This window comes from Aythya fuligula, chromosome 3 (genome assembly GCF_009819795.1).
Source record: "Aythya fuligula isolate bAytFul2 chromosome 3, bAytFul2.pri, whole genome shotgun sequence".
Classification (NCBI taxonomy): domain Eukaryota; kingdom Metazoa; phylum Chordata; class Aves; order Anseriformes; family Anatidae; genus Aythya; species Aythya fuligula.
In genome coordinates, this window is record NC_045561.1 from 115,802,293 (window position 1) to 115,828,998 (window position 26,706).

At 56.0% G+C, this 26,706-nt stretch overlaps 2 protein-coding genes across 2 annotated transcripts; one reads left to right on the forward strand and one right to left on the reverse strand.

Annotated features, from left to right (window-relative positions):
- Positions 1 to 386: 386 nt before the first annotated feature.
- CTSB (cathepsin B) lies at positions 387 to 10,243 on the forward strand. The gene is made up of 10 exons (XM_032184882.1): positions 387 to 509; positions 4,755 to 4,906; positions 5,048 to 5,133; positions 5,546 to 5,660; positions 5,924 to 6,042; positions 6,536 to 6,621; positions 7,261 to 7,407; positions 8,021 to 8,137; positions 8,647 to 8,775; positions 8,886 to 10,243. Exons 2-10 carry the CDS (start codon positions 4,781 to 4,783, stop codon positions 8,981 to 8,983), a joined length of 1,023 nt encoding a protein of 340 aa, XP_032040773.1. The 5' UTR covers positions 387 to 509; positions 4,755 to 4,780; the 3' UTR covers positions 8,984 to 10,243.
- A 719-nt stretch (positions 10,244 to 10,962) lies between these two features.
- On the reverse strand, positions 10,963 to 26,393 carry FDFT1 (farnesyl-diphosphate farnesyltransferase 1). Its single transcript, XM_032184660.1, has 8 exons — positions 26,247 to 26,393; positions 24,499 to 24,596; positions 21,815 to 21,998; positions 20,255 to 20,383; positions 19,798 to 19,989; positions 18,842 to 19,018; positions 13,966 to 14,118; positions 10,963 to 12,561 (listed from the first exon to the last, which is right to left on the reverse strand). Exons 1-8 carry the CDS (start codon positions 26,346 to 26,348, stop codon positions 12,340 to 12,342), a joined length of 1,257 nt encoding a protein of 418 aa, XP_032040551.1. The 5' UTR covers positions 26,349 to 26,393; the 3' UTR covers positions 10,963 to 12,339.
- Positions 26,394 to 26,706: the final 313 nt, after the last annotated feature.

Consider the following 26,706-nt stretch of genomic DNA (forward strand, 5'->3'; position numbering starts at 1 on the left):
GTGGGATGGAGGAGGGAAGCAGGTTGGATGGAAGCAGGACGGAGGAGGAAAGCAAAAGGGATGGAGGCAGGAGAAGAGGTCGCAGGCAGGCTGCAGAAGGGAATTGGGAAGGTTGGAGGAGGGAATTAGGCAGGATTGGGGTGAGAAACGGCTGGGATGGAGACGGGTTGGAGGCAGGGTGGAGGAGGGCCGGAGGAGGAGGAGGAGGAGGAGAAAGAGGCGGAGCAGGAGGAGGAGGAGGAAGAGGAGGAGAGCAGCAGACAGCAGGCAGGAAGGGCGCACGGGGGGAGCGGAGGCGGGGAGCAGCAGTGGGCGGGCAGGGAAAGGGAAAGGGGCAGGGAAAGGGGCAGGGAAAGGGGCAGGGGCTGGCAAAAGGGGCAGGGGCTGGCAAAAGGGGCAGGGAAAGGGGCAGGGGCAGAGAAGGAGCCGCCTGCCCGTGACTCAGCCGCCCGGAGCTGCCCCTTCGCGCAGCGGGGCCGGGGCGAGCAGCGGGAGCGCAACAGGGGACGGTGAGGACCTGGGGGCGGGGGGGGGGGTACACGGGGAAGGGACGGGTTCAGCCTTTGGGGGGCTTTGGGGGGTCCGTGCTGAGGGTTTTCAGCGGATTCAGGGGCAGGGCTGGCAGCTGCGCTTGTTTTTCCAGCTTGGTTTTGGGGCTGGGGGCTCCGGAGGGATGCTGGCGCAAGGGGGAAGAACAGGGGAAGGGTAGGGGGGTAGGGAGGGGGAGGACGCCCCGATTTCCTGATTTCCTAACAGGGGAGCAGAAGGTGACGGGGTTTTGTTTCAAGGACGATGGGGAATGTCCTGTGATGTTTGCCTGGCTGGGGACGGCGATGGAGAATGGGGTTGGGGACGGGGATGGTAATGGGGACAGGGATGGGGATGGGGACGAGGGTGGCCATTTAGGGGGGACCCTCACCCATCCCATGGCTTTGGGATGGAGAGGTGAGCGTGGCTGCTTGCATCAAGCTGCCCTTCCCATTTGGCCAGGTATCCAGCCTGTGCCAGCGGCTCGGCTTTCCTGGGAAGGGCTGGGTGTGGGGATGAGCGGCTGACGCATTATATATATATATATATATATTAATTTTTTTTTTTTCAAAAAAAAAAGGCCGAAAACCAAATCCAATTCTCCTAACGCAGTCATAGGTGGAATGGAGTCACCACGCCACGGGGCTGGTGCGTGCCCCGGGGCCACCAAGCTCACCCAGCTGGGCTGGCCAGCTCCCTGTCCCGACCCTCGGCTTTGTTGTGGCTCCAGAACAAAGGACAAAGCTCATTTGGGGCAGAAGGCTGGAGGAAAGCACATGACGAGGGCTTTGCTGAGCACCTCCTGCCCCCGAGGGCTGGGGGGTATGGAAGCTGAAGGGGTGGGCCAGCTTTTATCTTCCTCACCCCCTTGGATAAGGGCGGGCGGGTGCCACCCTGGATGCCCGGAGGGCTCAGGGCCAGATGAGGTGCTTCAGGGCTCTGACTTATCTCAGGGCTTGAGCTGCCCGAAGTGGGTGCTGGCTCCAGCAGCCTGTTTTGGTGTGGTTTCTGTTCTGACTGGGGCAGGAGGGCGGGGAAATGCCCGCCGAGACAGGACTGACGCACAGATCTTGGGGGCGAGAAGACCTTTGCGGTGGGGCGCTGCGGTGGAGGGGTTTGCTCAGCATCCTCTGCGTGACCCTGCCGGGCTCCGGGCTGAATATTTGCAGCTCTGCCCGTGGGAAAACGAGCAGGGGAACACCTCTGCCTTCGAGATTTGATCAGGAGAGATGGGGAGAGCAGCTGGGCCGTGTCTCCTGCCCCCCCTGCAGACACCCGTCTCGCTGTGGTTGCTTTCCTCCCTCGCTCGCTGCAGCTCCTCTCCGTGAGGCTGAGGGCTGCGCTCAGCCCAAATTTCTTCTTTTCCAGCCTCCAGATGGCTGAGTTGCAGGAGTTCTGCAGCAGGCAGCTGCTTTCAGGCCTCAGCTTCTTGCTTTTCCTTTGAGAAATGTCATTACTGGATACATTGGGGCCCAAAGCAGCAGGGCAGGGGGCTTGCTGCAGCCCAGGAGGCGGTGGAGCAGCTCGGGGGGCTTGTTGCATGCCCCAAACACCCTCCTGTACCCTGGAGAATCGCCCAGGTGGAGTCTCAAGAAGTCCAACAACCTTTGCCAGGGTAATATTGAAACTTTAGGGCTGTGGGTCCTGCAGGAGCAAGGACTGGGCTGTACACAAGGCCTGGCTGGATTTCCTTCTGCCTTTTGGGCTTTTGGGGGCTCGGACAGACCAGGCGGTTCCTCCACACGCACAGGCGAGGAACAGGGGCATTTGGTGGTAGGGACCCTCCCCAAAACCAGCTTTGCCTTTGCGTGTTGTTTGTTTCCAGCACTGAGAGCCTGGTGAACGGGGCGAGTCGTGGTTTTTACTGCTGAATTAGCCTGCACCACCCCTGGGAGAGCTTCACAGGAGCAGAACCGGCGCGTTTGGGGATGGTGCCAAAGCCGGGAGGGGCAGCAGGTGGACACCCCCTTTGGAGACCTCTGGGGCCAAAACCAGGGCCGGAAAGGGAAAAGATCTGGCTGGAGCAGCGTGCAGGAGGAAGCAGAGATCCGCAGGCACAGCTGCCCTTGCGCAAGTTTGGGTTTTGGTGCCGTTTTCGGGGTGGCGGCGGCTGAAATGGCCGCAGAGCTCTCCGGGGAGGGGACACGGGTGCGCAGGGGAGATAGCGGCGCTGGGGAGCGGTGACGGAGCCGCAGGGGGGGGCCGTCTTCCTCTGCCTTTTTGGGGGGGAAAGAGGGCGAAGGCAGGAGGCAGCAGCTTGTTTTTGGCGGCCGCAGGCTGCCCCCGTGACTCGCTCTCAGCGGAAATTCGCTCTCTGCAGCCAAGATTTACCGCACGCAGGGAGCTTGTTAAAGCTGGGGGGGGGGGGGGGGCAGGGAGGAAGAAATCACGTGAGATCGAGGCTTTCCCCTTCCTTCTCCACCCAAATCCTCCGGCAGAGCTTGGGATAGCGTCATCCAGCCGAGAGCATCGGTCTTTCCCCCAAAAAAATTCACGCTCTCAGCCCGTTTGCAGGCTCGGCGGGGGGGCTGTTTGCTGAAATGGCCGGCAGGCTGCGGGTTGTTTGGGTTGCACACAAGGAGACGAGGCTGCTCCTGGCCGCGAGCCACGTTTTGGGGTGTAAGCGAGCTCGCAAGTGGCGGTGTCCCCTTTCACCTCCGTCCCCGGTTGGCTGCAGCCGGAGGCGTGCAGCCCGTGTGGTCTTGAAACCTGAGGATTAACCAGGCTGTTGTGCTGCCTGACCTGGGGTGGTGTAAACTGGGGGCACTGGGCTCATCCCGGGGGGACAGAAGGGTTTGAGTCCCCTCTGTTCCTGCTGTAGCTGGCACTTGGGGGCACAAAAATGCCCTGGATGCCACTCATCTGTCTCTGGTCAGGCTGCTGCAGCTTTATCCAGGTGCTGGGAGATAAATCCATGCTGTGCCCACCAGCGTTTGGGTGCTGTGACTCTCCAACCCTACGGGCAGGGTCCCATTTAGACCCGTTCGATGCAGAAAAGGCCTCCCAGAGAGGCCAGACGATGTGATTGGGTTGGGAACACCTTCAAAAAGGTGAGATTTGGGGGCAGGAGGCCCCACGCGTTGCTGAAACTCAGCTCAGCTTTTGGGCTGAGCACCAAGGGGGGAAAAAAAATCAATAAGCGGTGGATGAATGGGGGAGAAAAATGAAAGGGGGAGGCTTGCAGGCGCCAGGGCTTGCTGCTGGCAGAAAGTAGGACACTGCTGCTGGGCTTTCTTCCCTGGAAAGGCTAAACTTGGCTGCGAGTGGGTGGAGGCAGGCTGGAGATGTGTGCGCGTGTGTCCCCATAGCTCGCAGAGCCGCCGATGGGAGCTGTGGGGCCGCTCCGGCGTGTTTGGCCACAAGGGTTTAAGCCTGGGCTTGCAAAGGTGATTACGCACCCGGCTGGCTGAGCTGAGTAGGAATTAGAGCCTCAGCCTCTGCTGCTCGGCGCTGCAGTGAGTATCTGAGGGTTTTAGGGCTGCTGGAGGGGGGTTTGGAGAGGGGTTTTGGTGGAGGAGGGCGCCTGAGTGTGTTTTTGCAGAGGTTGAGCAGCTTGTGGTGTGCCCGAGTCAGGGGTGGGGATGTGGAAGCAGCTTGTGCTCTGGCATGGGGTGGGTGTGTTGAGGCCTTTCCGTGTCCCTGTATTTCCCCCTCGTGTCTCCGTTCTCCAAACCGGGACTTCCCTGGCACGCTGCCGCTTCTCAAAGCCCCCTGAGAAGTCCCCATGAGATGGGAGCTGCTCACGGGTCACCTCTTCATGGGCTTGAGCTCCCCACCCTGTGCTGTGAGCACATTTAGGGTGCTCAGGGCCACGAGCTGGCCAAAATGAGGCTATAAAGCCCCAAAATGTGCTCTGCAGTGGCATCTTCAAATGTGTTGCAACAAGGAAGGGGCCGGTGAGTTTCCTGGGGCTGCAGCCCTGCAGTTTGATCATTTATTCCTTAGCCTTTGGTTTTATGGAAGCAAACACAGCTCTTAATGCCCTCCAAACTCAATCCCTTGGATCTGCTTCAAGAGGGACTTTTCCTGCTGCTGCTAATCCCACAGCAGACGACCGAGCAGGGGTGCCTTGTCCGATGTGCTTCTGGGTGGCAGGGGGGGATTATTAGCATGCTCCTCTGTCTTCTCATCTTTGGGGTAAATTTGGGTCTTCAGGGGCTTTGTGCGGGCACGTTGAGGAGGTTTCACGCTGGGGAGGTTTCAACGATTCCCAAATCTGGCTGCAGGTGGAGTGACCTGTGCCGTAGCCAAGATGTGGCCGTCCGTGTCCATCCTGTGCATCCTGGTGGCCTTGGCCAACGCCCGCAGCATTCCTTACTACCCGCCGCTCTCCAGCGACCTGGTCAACCACATCAACAAGCTCAACACCACCTGGAAGGTGAGTACCGGGACGGTGTTTGGTCCCAGTTGGCTTCTCCTTTGAGCTGGTGCCATCACGGGTTCCTGCTGGGGTAGTAACTGGTGATGAGCTCGTAGAGCAGGAGGAAGATCTGGAGCACCTCTCTGTGTCTCTCCCCAGGCAGGACACAACTTCCACAACACTGACATGAGCTACGTGAAGAAGCTCTGTGGCACCTTCCTAGGTGGGCCCAAGCTCCCCGAGAGGTGAGTGCTGGGGGAAGAAGATGAGGGCCCCCAAAAGCTCCTGGTGCATCTGCAGTGGGTTGGGGGGTCTTTCCTGGCAGGCTGTGAGCGGGGTTCCCCTGGGTGCAGCTCACTTTTTTTTGTTGATGTCCTGGTGGACATTTTGCATGGGGTTAGTGTTGTGGGGAACTTCTACCCTGTGTTGTGCCAGCTCCTTGAGCAATCTCATAAGTTGTACACCTCGAAACTCAGAGCACTGGAGGAGCTGCTGACCTGGTCTGAGGACTTCAGGAGTGTTCGTTCTCCTTCAGCAGTCAAATAATGGGAGCACTCCTCCTCCTGGTCACCTCCTGAGCTGGCTGAAGAGAGCACTGCCCCCAGTCCTGCTTCACCGGGGTTCCTATAACAGGACTTCCCTCTTTCTCCCTTGCAGGGTAGATTTCGCTGCGGATCTGGACTTGCCAGATAACTTCGACTCACGGAAGCAGTGGCCCAACTGTCCCACCATCAGCGAGATAAGAGACCAGGGCTCCTGTGGCTCTTGCTGGGTAAGAGCACGGGTTTCAGGTCGTGACAATACAGGGTTTGGCGGACAGCAAGCAGGCTGCTGAGTTTGCTCCTGAGCTTTAAAACTGGGGGGCACGGGGGATTCTGCGATGTCTTAGCACTTTAAGTGGGTTTATCCCAGCCGGTCTTGAGCTTGGTGCTCTCAACTCCATCCCAGGAGGGGACAGAAATCTGCCTGGTTTCTCTCCCATGGCCTACCCTAACCACCTTGCCTTGTAATTTTTTTTGGGGGGGTTGCCCACAGGCCTTTGGTGCTGTAGAAGCCATTTCGGACAGGATCTGTGTCCACACAAACGCCAAGGTGAGCGTGGAGGTGTCGGCGGAGGACTTGCTGTCATGCTGTGGCTTCGAGTGCGGCATGGGGTGAGCTGCTGGGGACATTTTTTGGCTTCAAGGAAGGGTGGGAGGAGCAGGGACACAGCCCGAAGGTGCTGGTAGTGTTTTGGTCTTGTTTTTTTTAGTCTTTTCCCTCAGCACGAAGCCCCACTGGTGGCTTGTGCTGTAGATGGTAGTGTTAGGTGGGAACATGGAGGTGACTGCATGGCCTGAAGGCCCCTCTGGGCTTTGTCCAAAGGCCAAAGGGAGGGTCTTCCAGTAGCCCCAAAGCCTTGTGTTTTTTTTGGCAAAAGTATTACACCTGTGGCTTTTGCAGTCTTTGGGAGCAGGGCTGGGAGTTTGGTGTCTGAGCTGTGTGGTTCTGGAGGCAGAAGCTGAGCAGGGACGTTGTGAGGAGGCCCCACTGCATTGGGATTTGGAGACGTGGCTGCTCTTAGCTCCTTCTTGCCCTGAGGCTTTAAAGGATCACCTTCAGCTTCCTCGGCATGGCTGGAGCTCAAACTTCTGTCTCTTTCCGCAGGTGCAATGGTGGTTACCCCTCTGGTGCGTGGAGGTACTGGACAGAGCGGGGCCTCGTGTCTGGAGGCCTCTACGACTCCCACGTGGGTAAGTCCTGGCTCATAGCCTTGTGAAGGCCAAGAGGAACATCCCCACTTGGTTATGGGGCTGTGCCCTTCAAGACATACTAGTGTGTGTCCTCGTGGCTGTACCATGGCCTTGAGCACCTCTGCTAGCCCCGCTGGCTGTTCCTGTCTCCATGGCTCCTCCTGGTCACCCGTGTGGGACAAGAGACCCATATGGCACAGTAGTCACAACGACCAACCCACAGAACTGGGGTCAGGACATGTATGAACCAGTCTGTGGATGTTTTGTTGGCTTTGGACCAGTTTTAATGCATTTTGGGTGGGGGCAGGAGTCTTCCTGATGTGTTTCCCCTTCCAAAAGCAACTTCCAGACTGGAAACCTCGGCCACCACCTCCTAGCAGGGCCATAAGGTGGTTCAGGTTTCCATCTTTCCCTTCACCTTGTCAAGAGGAAGGCGGTGGGGAGCAGGTCCAAAGGGAAACCTGCAGCGATTGCTCATCTGGTGATGACCTCCTCTTGCCCTCACCCCACTGATCTGTGGGGTTTTTGGGTTAAAAGGATCATAATTTGTGCTCAGGGCATCTGGTGCCTTCTCAAGCTTGGTTGCTGGGGCTGGGGGGTGCTTGGGGACAGCCAGCTCATGCCACCTCTGCCTTCCAGGCTGCCGTCCCTACTCCATCCCACCCTGTGAGCACCACGTCAATGGCTCCCGGCCACCGTGTACCGGGGAGGGAGGAGAAACCCCCAGGTGCAGCCGGCACTGCGAGCCTGGCTACTCGCCCTCGTACAAGGAGGACAAGCACTACGGTAAGGAGGTGGCCCCCCAGCAGGAACTCCATGGGGTGGGTGGGATGAGACCTCTTCCCAAGCAGTTTTATGGCCAACGTCCTCAGGATGGGTGGTTCCTGGAGCTCGTGAGCCTCTCTGATGAGCTCGTTTGTGTTAATTGAGATGGGGGAGGTGATCTGGGTCCTCTTGGTTGTGCTAATGTGGGTGCAGGAGGTAACCACCTGGGCTGAAGAGCACGGTGCTGAGTCTGGCCTCACATCTGCTTCCTTCCTCCCTCCTGGTGGCAGTTGGGACTCTATGCTGAGGGTTGTCTGGCTGCTTCTTGCAGATTTGTCTTAGCATTGAGTAATTTTTCTTTTTGAAGTGAATCTGGAGAAGGGGAGAACTTCCCTTTCCACAGAAGCTGTCTGGTATAGGTCTTTGGGTACAGAGTGGGACGCTTGGGTTAAGCCAAGGGAAGAGGGATGGTTGGAGCCCACGTCTCCTGCTGGGCTGTGCCTTTACCTCCAGGGTTTGAATTCAACCTTTAAGTGGAGAAGGGGCACACTGAGCACTCATAGCACAGCCATTTCAAGGTCTGGTGGGCCCAACAAGGCTGGGCTGATGGTTAGGACTTCTTCCACCTCGCTAGGCATCACGTCCTACGGCGTCCCTCACAGCGAGAAGGAAATCATGGCTGAGATCTACAAGAACGGACCGGTGGAAGGAGCCTTTATCGTCTACGAGGACTTCCTGATGTACAAGTCTGGTGAGCATCGGCACCGCGGCTGGTCCCTACCTCACCCATAGGGTCTGTCCTGCGTGGCCCTTGTCCCTGTACCCAAGTGTGAAGGGAGATCTTGGGTTTGTGTTCGAGTATTTGGTGTTGTGAGAACACCAGCAGGTAACATCTCCTTTATCCATTGGTTTGTAGCAAGGGGAATAGGTTTTTAAGAATGGTTCAAAGGAAAGCCCCAAGAAGGAACTCCCAAAATAGCATCGGAGCTAGGATTTTAGGTAAAATCCTGGCAGATGGACCCCAATTCCTTGCACTGGGCTGCGCTGCCTCTGGGCCTCTTGCCGAGTGCCTCCTCAACTCCATCTCTCTATTTTAGCTTCAGGTTTGAGTTCATTTAGCCAAAAAGGGAAAACCCCAGAACAGAAATCACCAAAACACCTTTCTCAGCCGGTCTCTGGGTTTTCGTATCGAATATTTTGGAAGCTGGCAGAGCTCTGAGGGGGGAAAAGCCGCTGACGTTTCGGGGTGCTGCCTTGCAGGGGTGTACCAGCACGTGTCCGGCGAGCAGGTCGGAGGCCACGCGATCCGGATCCTGGGCTGGGGGGTCGAAAATGGGACCCCCTACTGGCTGGCTGCCAACTCCTGGAACACCGACTGGGGGGATAACGGTGAGGAGCACAACGCTATCGGTGTCAAGGGGGGGCTTCCCCCCTGTTCCCTGGTCTCCTTGGGCACTCGGTTTGGTGGGAGGACTGACGTGCCCCTGGTGTCCTTCCAGGCTTCTTCAAAATCCTCCGAGGCGAGGACCACTGCGGCATCGAGTCCGAAATCGTGGCTGGCATCCCCCGGACGGAGCAATACTGGAAGAGGATGTAACCAACCTCGTGCGTCACTGCTGAGTTGATCAAACCACAAATAATCCCGAGTCCCCGATGCTTTTAACCGATAGCAGGTTGGGCACAGAGCCCCCTCTCTAAGAGACTATAGTTGAGGTTACTTTATTAAAGCTTTTTATCTTTTTTTTTTGTTTGTTTTTTTAACTTTTATTTTTTAGTTGTATGATGGAGCCGGAGGTGGCAGGCCCTGTACTGGTGCCAGCTGCTGTCTGCAAGCCCTCTGCTCCTGCTGGGTCGCAGGACTCCCCGCTCAAAAGGACTGCTGAGGGGCTTGCTGGCCTCTTTGTGCCGTGGTTTTTGGCTAGCCCAGACCCCTTCCAGCCCAGTTTGTTACTGGGAGGGAGGGAAGCAGTAGCTTTGTGCTGGGAGCAGGGATTTGGTGGGGCAGCAGAGACGGAGGCTGCTGGCAAATCCAGGCATGGTTTGTGCACCCAGGGCTGGGGCGGTCTGACTGGTAGCAGGGTAGGCGAGGGAGCGTGTGCCTTGTGGAATTGGCTAAACGTAGTCCTGTTAGTGACAAAATACTGATGAACTTGACGTGGGGCTGCCTACAGCCCCTCCTGCCTGTGACACGTCCTTTCTGCATCGCTTGCTCTGCTCCATTATTTCGGCTGCTTTTTAAACCACTCGTTCCTCAGCTGCTGTTGTTTTTTTTTTATTATTTTTTTTTCTTTTTTTCTGCTGTAATCTGGGGTTATTGATCCTAGGGAAGGGCCTGGCTGGAGCTCCGTGAGCTTTGTTCAAATGTCCTGCAGCATTCAGGAGCACGCTGGGAAGGGCAAACTGCTTTTGGCCAGGGCTACGCAGCTTGGGCCATGCCTTGGCAAGGGTGCTCTGGTGTTGTACTTTGGGACTGCAGGTGATGTTCTCCAGGTCTGCCACAGGGAGCTCATGCAGATGCTTGGAGGTATCTGGCGAACTTGCACGCAACTGAAGCTTTCTTTGAGCCACAGGTGGCAAGGAAGTTAAACAAAAAAAATCTTATTTTTGTTATTGGGGGAAGTGTAATAGCAGTGTAGGAGGAATCATGCGATTTGCCAACACTAATATAGTGAAAGAGCTTTTTATTTTCTTTTAGAGCACAAAGTATATTGCTGAGCTAATGCTACAGGGCTGAAATAAGCAAAGCAGGCTCTCCCTTGTACTGTAAAATAGCCCCTTACCTCTGCATCCTGAACCAGTGAGACGGAGCTTTGGTGTGTGTGAATGAAACAACCGTGCCAATAAACGATTTCTCCAACGTCTCGTCTCCTGCCCCTTGTTGACTTCTCCTTCAGGAGCTAAAACCATCCTGAGCTCTTCTCCTGTTGCTTTGCTGTTGTGGAAGGCAGGTGAGGTGCTTTTGTACAAGTGCAAGCTGTCCCCACCCCATATTGGTGGCAGGGGGGCTGCAGCCACTTCCTGGGACCTGCACTGGCCCCTGAGTAGTGCCAAGTCCTGGTGACACAGAGGATGCTCCACCAGGGACCAGAGGGAAGCCAGGGGTGCAGGGCTGGGGAAACAAGGATGTTTCCAGGCACTGGCAAGCACAGCAGCAGCCCAGGGGGTGCTGGACTAGACTGGTCTTGACTTTCTGAGGTTTCTAGAGGGCAGCAGTGCCCCTAGAAGGGCTGTTTGTAGTCCCCCAGCCTGCAACATGCTCTAGGGCTCTAACTTACCTCCTGCCTGGCCCCAGCTCCAACCCAGAAGAGCAGAGAAGGTCCCCAACGTAGGCACAGCTTCCCCACTCCCCCTCTTCCCAGCAGGGACCGGTATAAAAGTCAATATACTGAGCTTTAGCTGTCTCGCCCCCCGCTTACAATTCAGTTTTCAGGCCCAGGTTGGGGCTGAAAATAGGGTATTAGGGTACAACAAAATATGGTATTACTGTCATGCCCTGCAAGGAAGCATCTGTACTTTATGTAACTTGTGCAATAGCGGGGGAACTACCACAATAAGAGAAATAACAGCGGAAGAAATTCTCAAACACTCTTTTTTTTTTTTTTCCAAAGAAAACTTTAATGTCAACAAGACAGGAAGCTGCACAAAGGGAGCTACCGCAAGTTTTTTTTTGAACGACAGCTTAAAACTATCTACATAGGTACCCGTGGAGAAGGGGGTGCTTCCTCCAAATGACAGTCTGGCCACGCAGCCTTGGCCTTGCAAAGGCCACCAAGCGCCCCTGGTAGGGGTAAGCTTTGCTCTGTCCTGCCCCAGGCTGTCCCCCCCATCACACAGTCAAAGCAGCAGTGAGGGATTAGGGTCACTGAAAGCCAAAATCCAGGAAAACAGGACATGAAAGCCGTTTCCTCTTCCCACCCCTGGCGTTCCCCATGGGAACGCAGCCCGCTTGAAGTCCAGGCTGATGGGTTTCGAAGCAGCAGCAGTGGAAAGCTCTTCCAGTTTGCACGTCAGGCTCACTCGCAGCACCCCGAGCTGCAGCCAAGTGGGCCAGGAAAACCCGCCTGGGCCACCCCAGGCTCCCCCTGGGCTACAAAAGTGCAGAGCCCAGAGCGTGCAGCAAAGGTGGGTGGCTGTGCTCACCTCAGGCTCAAGGTTATTAGCCCAGGGCAACTCCTTCCCCCTCCCTTTCACCACCTCCCCAGCTGCTAAAACCCCAAACTTTGCAATGCACAGTGCCACCTGCACGAAGGAGCTGCAAGAGCTGGCTTTGGGCTGGGTGCCAGTGGCCAGAGCAGCACGCCTCCGACATTGAACAAGGAAAGGGCTCGTTTCAAGCCTAGCAGCCTCCTCAAATATGACAGAAAGGTGAAGATTGCCCCTGGTTCCAGGTGCCAGGAGGGCAACCAGCCCGGGCTGGTGGCCAGAAGATGGCCAGAGCTTTCTGCAGTGCCTCCTGGCTGAAGCCAGAGCCCTCCACATAGGGAAAAGGGGCTGTGCAAGAAAAGGAGGCCAAACCCAAAAAAAAGGCTCCCGTCCCGCGGCTCCGAGCTGGAAAGGGGTCTCAGATCTCAAGCAAGAAAAGAGGCAACTGGAGTTTCTATTTCAACCATCCTAACCAAAAAAAAAAAAAAAAAGAAAGAACAAAATGGTAGTTATCAGGTAAACCGTCCAAAGGGAAAGGAGGGGAAAAAGCAAAATCCAAATTCAACCCCAAACAATAAGACTCCGATCGGTGCTTGCAACCAGCCACGCAGGCAGCAAGAGAGGTGAGGAGCGGAGCCCGGTGATGCCACGCCGTCCCCCCAGGGGGCTCCAGGCCACCAGCATCTCGTCCTCGTCACCGCCCACAGGCCCGGTGGCACCTGGCTGTCCCCACCAGCAGGGGACAAGGAGCCTCCTGCCTCTGCTGCCCGTCCGCCGACAATCTCTTCTCTCCCACCGCCTGCTCACCCTTCAGTTCTCGCCTGCCTGGACGTACTCTTCGGCGGCCTTGGAGATGGTGCTGAGGTACTGCCAGCTGAGGGCGGCCAGCAGCATGGCGCACGACAGGTAGATGGGGGAGTAGTGGTGGCGCGAGGCCATGGGGCCGCCGGGCAGGCTCATGGTGCGGATGGAGGCGATGATCTGCTGCGTCTTGTTGGAGGAAGGGTCGGTGCTGGGGATCTTCTGGTAGATCTGGGGAGGGGAAGGAAGAGTAATGAGTTCCGTAACTCCAAGAGTAACCTCAGTTTGCCCCCTGGAGCAGCAGGGGCAAAGGAGCCCATCATCCCCCTGAATTCTGCTCTAGTGAGGCTACATCTTGAGTGCTGTGTTCAGTTCTGGGCCCCTCGCTACAAGGACATCGAGGCCCTGAAGCATGTCCGGAGCAGGGCTACGAAGCTGGTGAAGGGCCTGGAGCACAAGTCCTGTGAGGAGCGGCTGAGGGAAATGGGGGTGTTTGGTCTGGAGAAGAGGAGCATCAGGGCAGACCTTATTGCTCTCTGCAACTGCCTGAAAGGAAGGGGTGGGGAGCTGGGGGTCAGCCTCTTCTCACAGGTAACCAGTGATAGGACCAGAGGGAATGGCCTCAAGTTGTGCCAGGGGAGGTTCAGGTGGGAAATGAGGAGACATTTCTGCTCAGAAAGAGCAGTCAGGCGTTGGGACGGGTTGCCCAGGGAGGTGGTGGAGTCACCGTCCCTGGGGGTGTTCAAGGAGAGGTTGGACGTGGTGCTTGGGGACATGTTTTAGTGGTGATATTGGTGGTGGTGTGGTGGTTGGACCAGGTGATCTTGGAGGCCTTTTCCAACTTTAATGACTCTGTGACTCTATGATTCTAAGGCCCAGCTGCTGTACGGGGCCAGGGCCCACTTCCCCGGAGAAGTGCATTAAGCCAGGCAGCCTCTTGAGGGCACCCCATGATGGGAGATGGGCCGCAGGGCCTCAGACACAATCCATCGACTTCAAGTGGTGGTGCTGGGTCAAGCAGGTCTGGCCCAGCAAACCTCACTCACTGCTGGCAACAACCCTTGCTGAATATACTTTTTCCCCCTATGAATCCACCCAAAAGCTGTCCTTCCATGTAAACTCCTTCCATCCACAGCACCCCAAAGGCAGGAATCCCGCTGCCTAACAACCAGAGACGGGCTGCCCTCATTTACTGCTGCCCATGAAGTGGAAACACAAACTGCATCACACCCGCTGCAACTATGGACACGGTGTAAACAAGAGCGCTCACCATGGAGCTGTCTGTGGGGAGATGATGAAACCTGTTCAGAAGAACCAGTCCTCTTGACTGCTCAGAGAGAGGAAGCCCTCACGCTCTGTAAGCTGACTCATCTTGCTCTTGACCAGAATTCAGACAAGACCTTGGCCTCTGCCTCTCAACACAGCCACAAACCAAGGGTATATTTAAAGAATTTCAAGCACCCCGTTCAATCCAGGCCAAAACCATGTCAGGCATTGCCATGCCCTGGTGATGGACTAATAGAGACCTAACAAAGGGATTAACAGATTCAAGGGTGTGCAAGGGACTGCCCATTTCCCACCAAGAACAAGAACAGCAGCAGCCAGAAATGACTCGAAGCAAGCTGCTCAACCTACCTCTTCCACGTACTGGTACATGATGGCTTTGACAGCCTGTATGTTTGTGGCGTCCATCATCAGAGTGACGGCTTGTCCCTTCCGGATCTTCACTACGCCCCTGAACACCTGCTTGTTGTTATAGCAGGCAGCCAGAGTGGCGATGGCCATCACCTAAGGAGAAAAACAAAGAGCCCTCACTACATTGCAAGGAGCCTGCCCAGGGAATAACTTCAACCCGAGTGAAGTCAACAGCAAAACACTGGAGTGGAGCCACAATCCCACTTACAGCACGCGCCAGCAAAGAACAAAGAGATAAGAGAATAAAACACGTCAGAGTTTGCTCTAAAGAAAGATATCTTCACTTGGTGCATTTCCTGGCTCTCTGATGAATTATTGCAGCTACAGGATGACTTGACAAAGAGGCAGCATGCATTATGTCAATTAATAATGTAGGTGAATTTGACAACCCAAATGTTGCCTGCCATTCCTCCCCCCAGCCCCACTTCGGAAATTCACTCCCTTACATACTTTTTTATTATTATTATTTAATTATTATTATTTATTTTAAAGACACGTTACATTTCTATCTCTCTCAAATTTGTTTCGATCCAGTGAATAAGCCTAAAAGTGAATAGAGATTGAGGGTCATCTATCTATCCCCATGTTCTGGCATGAATTAAAATGGGAGGACAAAGAGGCCTATGCATTCATGCCGTGGATATATGACAGTATGAGATTTTTTAGCCTTTTCTCAACATCACTGGTGTTTTCTGAGAGAAACAGCAGGTTTCTGCCAACAGGGGACTGAGAGGTCAGAAGATGGCGTAGAACATGCCCACTTCAGGTACCCAATGAGGCGCTGTTCATTTCTCTCATCCTCCTCAGACAGACAAGAGGTGGTGATGGTCCTGATTTTCTCTAAACAACCCAAGATGTCTCATGCCTGTTCCCACTTTCTCTGGCCAATTCCCACCCTCCCAGCTGATAAGGTGCTCCTCAGTTTCTTGTTGTGTCCTTATCAATGGTGAAACGCAAAAAGCCACATAACTTTCCAAGACTTGTTTGGGAGAATTAGAAAGCAGGCCTTCTTTCTTAACAGCACTTTCTTCAATCCCTTCAAGTTATTGTTACAGATTTTGTGTTCTACACTTGTTGTTTCCATGGTCACTTCAGGATGTCTCCAATGCTTGAGTGCCCAGCTGCATGTCAAGGACACGCCTGGCTCCCAGGGGCAGGTCCCAGGCCGCACACAGACCTCCTGGCCTGGACCCCAGCCTGGCACACATGACTCCTGTCAGCGTGGAGCAGCCATCTCACCTCAGCATTGGCTCATCACAGCCAGGCGATCTCTGGCAGTGCTGCCAGCAGGGGCACTGCAAGACCCCTGTGATGCCACCACAGAGTCACTGTCACCCTACGGCCTCACAAAATGTGGCTGCCTGTAACTACCCTGAGCCATGTGCCTGCAGCTAGTCTGGCTGGTGGGACTTGAGAGCTCAAGGTTCCACTGCTGGAAGGAGAGAGGCGGAGGTGTTGCACGAGGCACACGCAAAGCCATTCTTTTTGCACATGAGCCATCAAGGTTCTTTGGTAATGTCACCAAATATATCTACATATATATGCCTCATGTAGCGCAAGGAAGACACAAAAAGTTGAGGTCCTGCCAGTGATCCGCAGCGGAGGTGCTGAGGACCAGAGGCTGCTGATCACCACCTGGCACCAGGGTAGCCTCCCACAGGGGACAACCATCTCCACACCGTGCAGGCTGCAGGCACCATGAACCATCAGGAGCAGCCAGAGGAAGAAACCCCCTGGGGACGAGACATGCCCCATCTGCCTGGGCCGGCTGTCCAGCACCACTCGTGTGGACCCCTGCGGGCACTCCTTCTGCCTGGGGTGTATCCTGTCCAGGCCAATAAGAGCCACCTGCCTGCTGTGCCACGGGCCTATTGCGGCCATCATGCGCATGCTGCCACCCGCCTGGCGCGATGCCTCGCCCTGGGGGGCCCCCAGGAGATCGCAGCAGGACGGGCACACGCTGCCACGGTCCCTGCAGTGCCCCGATGCCGAGGACATCGCCTGGCTACGTTGGGTCCAAGAGGAGGAGCCGGGCTCTGGCAACCACACGGGCCGCCGAGCCAGGCCCCACAACTGAGAAGCAACTGGGGCTCACCTGGGGATGGGCTGTGGGGATGGTAGTCACAGTTACCCCAGGAATAAATTATGACTTTTCCACCCTACAAAGCCTCTGCCTCCACTCATTCCTGCATAGGTCATCAGGGGGGCTGAACACAGCCCTCTCGCACTGTCTGTGCCACAAATTGCTTTGGGGATGTCTGCTGCTTATGGCAAATGGCTGCGGGTGGCGGGTCCCCAGGTGAGACTTGGGGATGAGAAGTCATTTGGGAGCCACAAAGCTGACCTGGCCTGACTGGGAAAAAAAGCTGACAGCAAGTCTCCTAGAAACCTGGCAGCAGAGAATGCCTGCCAGCTGGGGAACCGGGCCTGGCAACCAGCAGCATCCCTGCAAGTGCAGTCTAAGGGTACCTAAGAACCTGAGAGTTCCTGAATGCATTCCTGCTGCGTGACATGATTTAGGTGCTCCTGCTCCGGAAAGGGGATTGGACTAGATATCTTTCAAAGTGCCTTCCAATCCCTAACATTCTGTCATTCTCTAACTGTGCATCATTGAGCACTCACCCTGGAGGAGAGTAGGCTCAGGGGGATCTTAGCAATGCCTAGACATCCTCACAGGGAGGATACAAAGAAGACGGAGCCAGGCTCTTGTCAGCACTGCCCAGCAGCCATCCGGCTCTAGGTGTCCCTGCTTGAGGAGGGGGGTTGGAGCAGAGGACCTCCAGAGGTCCCTTCCAGACCCAGCCCTTCTGGGAGCTTCCTGCTGGGTAGAAAACAGGCCCTTTTGATCCCACTGACGCATAAGATGGCGTAGAATGCCCCCGCTTCAGGTAACCAGTGAGGCGCTGTTCATTTCTCTTGTCCTACCGAGACAGACAAGAGGTGGTGATGGTCCTGATAAAGAATCCTAGATGTCTCGTGCCTGTTCCCACTTTCTCTGGCCGATTTCCACCCTCCCAGGTAATAAGTTGGTCCTCAGTTTCTGGTTGTGTCCTTATCAACGGTGAAATGCAAAAAGCCACATAACTTTCCAAGACTTGTTTGGGAGAATTCTAAAGCAGGCCTCCTTTCTTCACAGTGCTTTCTTCACTCCCTTCAGGTTATTGTATAGATATTTTATGTTCTATTCTTGTTGTTTCCATGGTTTCTCCAGGACGTCTCCAATGCTTGAGAGCCCAGCTGCACGTCAAGGACATCCCTGGCTCCCAGAGGCAGGTCCCAGGCCGCACACAGACCTCCTGGCCTGGACCCCAGCCTGGCACACATGACTCCTGTCAGCGGGGAGCAGCCATCTCACTTCAGCACTGGCTCACCACAGCCAGGCGACCTCTGGCAGTACTGCCATCAAGGGCACCCGGAGACTCCTGTGATGCCACCACAGAGTCACTGTCACCCTACGGCCTCACAAAATGTGGCTGCATATAAGTACCCTGAGCCACGTGTCTGCGGCCAGTCTGGCTGATGGGACTTGAGAGCTCGAGGTCCCACTGCTGGAAGGAGAGAGGTGGAGATGTTGCATGAGGCACACGCGAAGCACATAGAGTCATTGAAGTTCTTTGGTAATGTCACCAAATATATTTACATATATGTGCCTCATGTAGCGCAAGGAAGACACAAAGAGATGAGGTCCTGCAAGTGATCCACAGAGGAGATGTTGAGGATCTTAGGCTTCTGATCACCACCTGTCACCAGGGCAGCCTATCACAGGGAACGACCATCTCCACACTGTGGAGGCTGCAGGCACCATGAACCATCAGGAGCAGCCAGAGGAAGAAGCCCCTGGGGACAAGACGTGCCCCATCTGCCTGGACCGGCTGTCCAGCACCACTCATGTGAACCCCTGCAGGCACTCCTTCTGCCTGGGGTGCATCCTGCCCTAGGCCGCTCAAAGAGCCACCTGCCCGCTGTGCCATGGACCTATTGTGGCCATCTGATGCCCGCCCGGCGCGATGCCTCGCCCTGCTGGCCCCGAAGGAGATCGCAGCAGGACAGGCACACACTGCCACGGTCCCTGCAGTACCTCGACGCCAAGGACATGGCCTGGCTACGTCGGGTCCAAGAGGAGAAGCTGGGCTCTGGTGACCATGCAGTCCGCCAGGCCAGGCCCCGCAACTGAGCAGGCGGCCAGGCCTCACCTGGGGACGGGCAGAGGGTGGCAGCCACCCTCAGTTACCCCAGGAATAAATTATGACTTTTCCGCCCTGCAAAGCCTCTGCCTCCACTTATTACTGCATAGGTCAGAGGGGAGGGGGGTAGAGGGAGTGGGAACAGGGGCTGAAGTAATTAAAGAGCAAAAGTCTCCTAAAAGCCTGGCAGAGAATGCCTGCCAGCTGAGGAACCAGGCCTCGCAACCTGCAGCATCCTTGGAAGGCGCTGACTGCCTCCTGCAAGTGCAGCTTCAGGGTACCTAAGAGCAAGAGGTTTCCTCAAGATACCACTACCAAGGGCAAAAGCAAGGAACCAGAAGAGCAACAGGCTGTCTGAGGAGGAGGAATTGCTCTGGAAAAGGTGCCCCTCTTAGAGACTAGGTAGCATCCGTTTCTATCGGTTATCTCAGGTGAAACACATAAATTAGCAGCGTCTTTTGGCAGCTCCAAGGAGGTGGTATTTTAGATTGGACTAGATGGTCTTTCGAGGTCCCTTCCAATCCCTAGCATTGTGTGATTCTGTCACAGACATGATCTGTAACCCTTCCACCTCCAGCTCTTCATCAGCTGGGCTGCAGATGATGAAGAACCACTCAGAAGCGATAACCTACCTGGGGGATAGCACAGAAGTTGAAGACACTTTGGTTTTTCAGGCGGGACAGATACGTAAGGACATCAGGGACATGGTGGAGGGCGTTGGTGATGAGCTCGTTCAGACACTGGACAGCCATATCGATGTTCTCTGGTTTGGCAAGGTCCGAGAGCTTTTTTGCATATCTGCTCCAAACCTAAAGAGCAAGATAAAGACTCAAATTAGAGGGTACATTCATGCTGTGAAGGAGACATCGGTAAGTCTGAGGTCTGGGGGAAGAACCCCCACAGCCTTGAAGGACTAGGGCTTACACGGCTAAAGAAGAAAGAAAATTCCTTGGAGGGCTTCAAGAACAGCAGACAAGCATCTGTCTGATAGGCAGAGCTGATCCTGTCTCTGGGAGGAGACTAGGTAACCTCCCAAAAACCTCAGCCAGTCTTTTTCTCCCTCATTCCCAGATCTGACTTAATAGGAGAGGGGAAAAAGCTGCCCAACAAGCTCTTAGCAGTGGGGGAAAGACATCATCTTGCCACCACATCAGTGCCTAACAGCTGTAGATAGATGTAGGACTCGTGAGCCAGGTGTCATTTGAAGAAGTTGTTATTAAAGGAACATACAACCAACAGCAGCAACCTTAAAATTGGAGCAGACTGTCAAATCTCTCCCATTAACTTCGATTTAAAGGGATATGAAAGATGCTACAATTTTAGCTGTGCGTGGCCCATATGTCTATATCCACAAAAGACAGAAGTTCACAAAGATTGTCAAGGGACAACAACAAACAAGCCAGAACAGCAGAAAAGCCCTGACCATGGGGATTTTGAAGAAAATTCTAGGAGGAACTCCTCCAACGCGAGGCTGCAATGCACTATCAGAGCAGCAAAGACTGTACCTACATAATTTATTAGCACAGTACGTGCAGTTCCTCACGAAGCACAGCAGAAACACTCGCCCAAAGGCAGTGCTCTCCCTTACCTCTCTGGGCCAGAACTCCCTTCCCTCCAGCTGGTCCTCCAGATAGTCACGGATGATGTTGGTTTTCTGCAGGAAGAGGCCCATGGAGTTTGCCAGCTCCGTGTCCTGCCCGACAATCGGATCTTCTAGCTCTGATGCAGAGAAGAGACGGGAAAGGCCTATCCCCACCAGCCCAGCTACGTAGTGACAGTACTGGGAGGCACCGGGAGGGGAAAGGACAAAAGAAAAACAAGATAAATGGAATGGTTACAAAGAGCTGCTCACTTCTCACAGCACGTTTTACAAAAATGATGCTCAGGAGGCAATTCATGGTACGTTTTCTGCAAGTTCTCCTTGCAACATTGGCCTTCCCACGCCCAAACACCTTGCCAGAGATGTCCTCTGCCACGTGAGTGAGTGTTGGTGCTAGGTAACTAGGTTGGAGCAAGGTAACTTGAGCGTGTCCGGGTTGACTTACCTTATCCCACTCCCGCTGAGAATCGACTTTCTTCTCCAAGAACTCGGCCATCCCGACGCCCATCTTGTGGCAAATGTCTGAAATCACATCCTGGTAGACTTTCGACAGGTTCCTGAACTCCATGGAGATCTGCAGCACGAGCCACCACGAGGAAACAAAGACAGCAGGAAAAAAAATAATAATAAAAATCAGAATTCAACATTTATTAGCAGACCAGACTTGTTTAGCAGGCTCTTATCCCACCCTGGCTAGAGATCTAGGATGACTCCCCCAGCAAGAGTTGTTTCAAGGCCCTCCAAGCACAGGCTCTGTCCATCCTCAATCTCAACGGCACGATCTCTGGCAGCAGATCAGACACGACGAAATCTTTGGGAAGACTCTGCAGCCTTGGACCTGCATCCTCTGGGAGGTGCAGGGCAAAACTAGCTACGCCTGGTGTGCTAAGTCATTTCTCAAAATTGATGAGAGCATCCCAGCACGCCAAGAACAGGAAGGGAAGGAGAGGATGCTGGTGCTCTGTTCTCCTGAGGCTTTCCAGCTTTGGCTCTTGCAGGACACACAAGTGCCCTTTGCATCAAACAGCAGGGAGAGTGTGAGATCCTCCCCCTGCATCTCCACAACCTTCCCAGTGATTCAATTGCTGCGTAAATTAAGCGCAAGGGCTCAGCTTCAGCCTCAGGGGCTGGGATCCCCCACGCAGAGAACTGCTGGTGAGCACATCCCTACCAAATATTATTAAAATCATACCTGAATATGAACTCTTATCACCTGAATGCATAACACAAACAAAACAGAGAACAACAAAGTTCCCTAGACACCTTACCAACAGAAAATCTCTCCTGAACTACCACAGCAGTGGCATAAAACCCACGTCTTTATCACTATATATTAACAACTCCCTGGTGCAGCTCTCTCCTATCCCATGCATCCACAGCAGAGCCTCAAAGTTTCCACTCCACCTTGCTTCTCCAAATGACAACCCCCTTTCCCACTGCTGCGGAAAGCCTGATCAGGACAGAAAAAAAATAAGCAGAAGAAAGCTGAGCAAAGCAGAACTTCCTCAAAAAAAAAACAAAAAAAAAAACAAAACAAAAAAACCAACAACAACAACAAAAAAACCACGCTTTTTTCTATATTATACTGTTTCTTCAACAGAGCCTTAAAAACAAAGCAAAAAAAAAAAAACAAACCATCAACTATTCTTGATCAATGTGAGCAATAGCAAAGCAGCTCTAATACTGATTAATTTACTGGGGAGATGCAGACTCCTTGTGCCTTCGTTTTGGAAAGATCCTTAAATAGCAACACTTTGGGCAATTTTAATAATAAGTTAACAATAAGTTTATGAACAGCAAAGGTGCTTTTTATCGTAAGCTCTACACTGAAGACCTTCAGACTCCTGCAGATCCTGCAGGACTGCTGCAAATGCTGTTCCTCCCTCAAGCTGGGCACCAGGAAAGTCTTCCTCATCTCCCTCTGCACGAAGGGTCCCAGGACAGCAAACCCAAAAAAATGCACGGGCTCTGCCCCAGGAACCTGATGCTTTCACGGGTGCCTTACCGTGGGGAAGTCCTCCAGCACCTGGCGGTCCTTCTCCTTGCTCTCCATGTACCTCCAGTCCGGCTGGTAGAGATAGGAGTGAAACTCGTGCAGCATCGGGACCTTTACGTCCAGGCTGATGGTCATGTCATCCTCTATGGTGTCCAGGGCACGCAGAACTAGGTAGAAGATGCAGACGGCGTGGCTGCAGGGGGAGAGAAAACCGTCATCTTAATCAGGGTTGCTTATTATTTGGGAAAAGCAGCTTAGGTTCATCCCTGGCTTTCTCCCTGGAGCAGAGCGTTCCTTGCAAGGCTTTTTTGGCTATTTACCACTGGGCAGGGCACTGCAAAATCCGAGCGAGCTCCGAGGCTCCCGGCCAGCGCTCGCTAGGACCCGGGGGACGGAGCCCGAGGTCTGTTTACAGGAATAAAAAGCAAATTCACAGCAAGGACAAGGGGAAAAGCAGGTGGGACCGTTCCTACTGCTGCACCTGGAGCCCTTTTAGCCACCCTGGGGGGAATAAGGGGACCCCTTAGGGTGCAACGGGAGCATCAGGGAGGGCAGGCAGAGCCAAAAAGGCTCCGGATTTCTCTCAGGCTTGCCGCACCCAAGCCACACAGGAAGGAATCACTTCCCCAGAACCCTCCCGAAATGAGAAATGCTGGGTTTAGGCAACCCCCTTCCCAAGAAGATGCCCTAAACACGGGGCAACAGGCCGGACGGGGTCCTGGCACACACAGAACAGGATTTATAGGGCCAAAAAGAAACCCAGAGAGATGAGGCCGAGCCTCCCAGCCCAGCACATCGATCCCTCAGGTACCGTCGCCACAAGCACCACCTGCCAGCTCTGCCTCTCCCTCCCTCATCCCCAAATCCTCCAAAGGCAGCTTTGGGAAGTGGATTTCTCCCGATCCGCCACAGAGCCGTGGCCATAACTCAGCAGCAGTCCCCGCACGTAGGTCGGGAACGGCCGCCGATAGCATTTTTAGGATGCCAGGCAGGCGTTTCCGTGCCCTGGGGACAGGGAGCCTTCACCATCCCGGTAAACTACAACAAGGGGAGGATTAAAGGGCAGAAAAGGCAGGCAGGACAGATTACCAGCACCCTGTACAGACACCAGGAACACATTACGAGGTGTTAAAGAGAAGTGAAGGCGCCAATCAATAAAACAGGGAAAAAAATAAGTTGGGTTTTTGGCCCTGCTCACGCTTTTCCAAGCCGCTGGATTTTTTTTTTTTTTTTTTTGGCTTTTCCTGCAAAACCATTTCACAAACGCTGGAGAGCAGCCGCGGGGCAGTGTCCCAAACACCAGCTCGGCCCCAAATGCCAGCTCAGGAACCAGCAGATTCCCCAGGATTCAGGCACAACACGTACACCTACTTATGGGATCCCCTGCTTTGAACCATTAACATGACACGGGATTGATGGGGAAAGCTCCCCAGAGGGGAAATCAGGAACATAAAGGAATATTTAGGGTGCGTAAAGAGGCGCACAAGACCCCAAGCTTTTATCCCCCTTTTCCACAGGGGTCAGCAAAAGCTTTAAAGCAAATCTGGGCGCCCAGCAAACCTCGTGGACCTCCGGGACGGAGCTCTGGAGGCTGCTGCTTCCACACCAACCTCTCTGTCGGGCTCCAGCCCCTCGGTCAGCCCCGGTTTTCTGCTCGCCTCCTCCTGCCGTGCCTCTCCGGCGTGGCACCCAGCGCCAGCTCCCGCTGCTGCTGCCAGGACGCGCATTCCCAGGGTGTCACAGGCAGCACACGGGCCCTGCCTTTCACCTCCCGCTGCCAGACGAGCCGCAGCGACCGGTGGCGGGCCCCCCCCAAAAAAAATAATAATAAAAAAAAAACCCCGAGCCCTGCTGCGTGGGGAGGGAGCAGCTGCGCCGAGGAGCCCAGGGGCATGGCGTGGGCACCGCCGCGCTGATTGGGGCAGGAGGGTTTGGGGTTCAAGGCTGTTGTATGGTTCCCCTCCAAAAAAAAATCCCGAATGAGCAGACCTGGTGCTTGGGGGCATTGCACAGACCCCCCCAATACCCAAACTGAGCAACCACAATGCTTGGGGGCATTACACAGACCCCCTCAAATCCTCGAGCACCCAAACCGAGTGGTCCCAGTGCCTGAAGGCACCACACAGACCCCCCTAAAGTAACTCCAGTGCCTGGGGGCATTGCACAGACCCCCCCCCAGTACCCTCCCTCAAGCAGTCCCAGTGCCTGAAGCCTTACACAGACCCCCCCCACAGTACCCCCGGCACTTGGGGGCATTGCACAGACCCCCCCCCAATACCCCTAACAAGCAGCCCTGGTGCCTGGGGGCATTGCACAGACCCCCCCAGTACCCAAACTGAGAACCCCAACACTCGAGGGCATCGCACAGACACCCCAATACCCAAACTGAACAACCCCAGTACTTGGGGGCATCGCACAGACCCCCCCAGGACCCAAACCGAGAACCCCAATACTTGGGGGCATTGCACAGACCCCCCCCCAATACCCCCAATACCCAAACCGAGTAACCCCAACACTCGGGGGCATTGCACAGACCCCCCCAATACCCAAACCGAGCAACCCCAATGCTCGGGGGCACCGCGCAGCCCCCTCCCACCCCCTCCAAGCAGCCCTGCAGCCCGATACCATTGCACCCCCACCCTCCCCACCCCCAGCCGTGCCCCCCCCCGGGTGCCCCCCTGCTTTCAGCTCACCGCAGCTCTCCGTCCAGGGCCTGGATGACGGCGGCGAAGCTGCGGCTGGTCTGGTTGAGGTAGCGGTAGCAGGTGCGGAGGCCGAGTCCCAGCGAGTCCTGGGGGGAAACCGGGGGGCACAGAGGGGGTTGGAGGCGTGGGGGGGCCGGAGGAGAAGGGGGGCACTGGGTGGCAGCCCCGCTGCGCTGCCCCCGCCGCCCCCCACCCCGCAACCGCCCCAGAGCAGCTCTGGGGGGTCCCCGAGGGGGGGACAGAGCCAGGGTGCGCTTGAAAAGGGACACGGCTTTGGTGCTGGCGGCCATCGGGGAGGTGGCAGCGGGGTGGGGGGGGCACCAAGGGGGGGGCACCGAGCCCGCTCCGCCCCCTTGACCGCCCCCTTAACCCGCTGAGCGCCCGGCGTGGTGCTGGGCAATGCACGGGAGGCTGCAAGCTGCTGGGAGCACCGCGACGGGGCAATGCATGGGGAGCAGCGAGCTGCTGCAAGGCTTCGGGAGTGGTGCAATGCGAGGGGAGCAGCGAGGTGCTGCAAGGCTCCGGGTCAGAGCAATGCACAGGAAGCAAAAAGGTGCTGGGAAGCACCGAGGTGCTGCAAGAAGGTGCAGGAGCAATGCACGGGGAGCACCAAGGTGCTGCAAGGGGCTCGAGCAATGCACGGGGAGCATCAAGGTGCTACGAGGTGCTGGAGCAATGCACGGGGAGCACCAAGCTGCTCCAGGAAGGTGCTGGAGCGATGCACGGGAAGCACCAAGGTGCTGCAGGAAGGTGCTGGAGCAATGCACGGGGAGCACCAAGGTGCTGGGAAGCTCTGGGGCGATGCACGGGAAGCACCGAGGTGCTGCAAGGGGCTCGAGCAATGCACAGGGAGCATCAAGGTGCTGGGAAGCTCTGGAGTGATGCACGGGAAGCACCAAGGTGCTGCAAGGTGCTGGAGCGATGCACGGGGAGCACCAAGGTGCTGGGAAGCTCTGGGGCGATGCACGGGAAGCACCAAGGTGCTGCAAGGGGCTCGAGCAATGTACAGGCAGCACCGAGGTGCTGCAGGAAGGTGCTGGAGCAATGCACAGGGAGCACCGAGCTGCTGCAAAGCACCTGGGCAACGCGTAGCAAACATTAAGCTGCCGGGAAGCACCGGGACAAGACGCACGGGATGCACCGGGGCTGCTGCAACGCCCAGGAAGCACCAAGCTGCTGCAAGGTGTTGATGCAATGCACGGGAAGCATTGATCTGCTGGGAAGCAAGCTGCTGCAAAGCACCGGGGCCGGTGCAATGCAAGGCAAGCCGGCAGCGGTGCAAAATACGAGCAGAACCAAGTGGCTGCCGAGCACCGGTGCTGATGCAGCAAGCACCCGGGAGCAAGCAGCACGCTGCAGGGCAGCACCGGCGCCGCTGCAATGCACCGTGAGCACCCAGCCTCTTGCACTGGGGCTTGCAGCGATGCCTGCAGCATCCCGGGGTGCCCAGGACCCCAAAACCCGGTGCAAAGCGGGGGCGCGCATCGCCTGCAAGCGGCTCCGCGCACACCAAGCAGCCGTGCACGCCCAGCCGGCTGCCGATGCAAAGCAAGGGGAGCGTGCAAACCCCAATGAGCGATGCTCAGCACCATGCAAAACCCCGGGAGCGATGCAAAACCCCCCCGAGCATCACAAATCCCCCCCCCCCCAAAACCCGCAGCGGGGCCGCGCACGGAGCCCCCCCGCCCCTCTCCATCACCACGGGGACGCGCCCCGGAGCATCCCCGGCCCCTCACCGGGTCGATGCGCGGCATGACAGCCCGGTAGCCGCCCATCTTGAAGCGCAGCAGGTTGTAGATGTCCTCGGGGTGCCCCAGCCATGTCCGCAGCAGCTCCATGGGGGCTCCCGCTGCCCGCGCGCGCTCCCGACGCCGCCACGCGCGCTCCCGGCGCCGCTCCCCCCCTCTTCGCCCCCCCCTCCCCTTGCTAAACCGCTGAGGGGGGCGGGCCCCTCGAGGAGCCGCTCCGCCAATCAGAGCGCTCGCCTCATGGCTCGGCAGGTAGATAGGAGCGGCTATTGGTCGGCCGCTCGTCGTACCAGAGGGGAAGCAGCCAATAGGAAGGCGGCGCGGCTGGGGTGACAGCCGACGGCGGGCGCTGATTGGGCAGCGGGCGCTGCGGGCACTCGCGTGGCGCCGGGAGCGCTGAGGGGGGTGAGGGAGGAGCCAAGATGGCGGCCGCCTCCTGTCAGCGCCA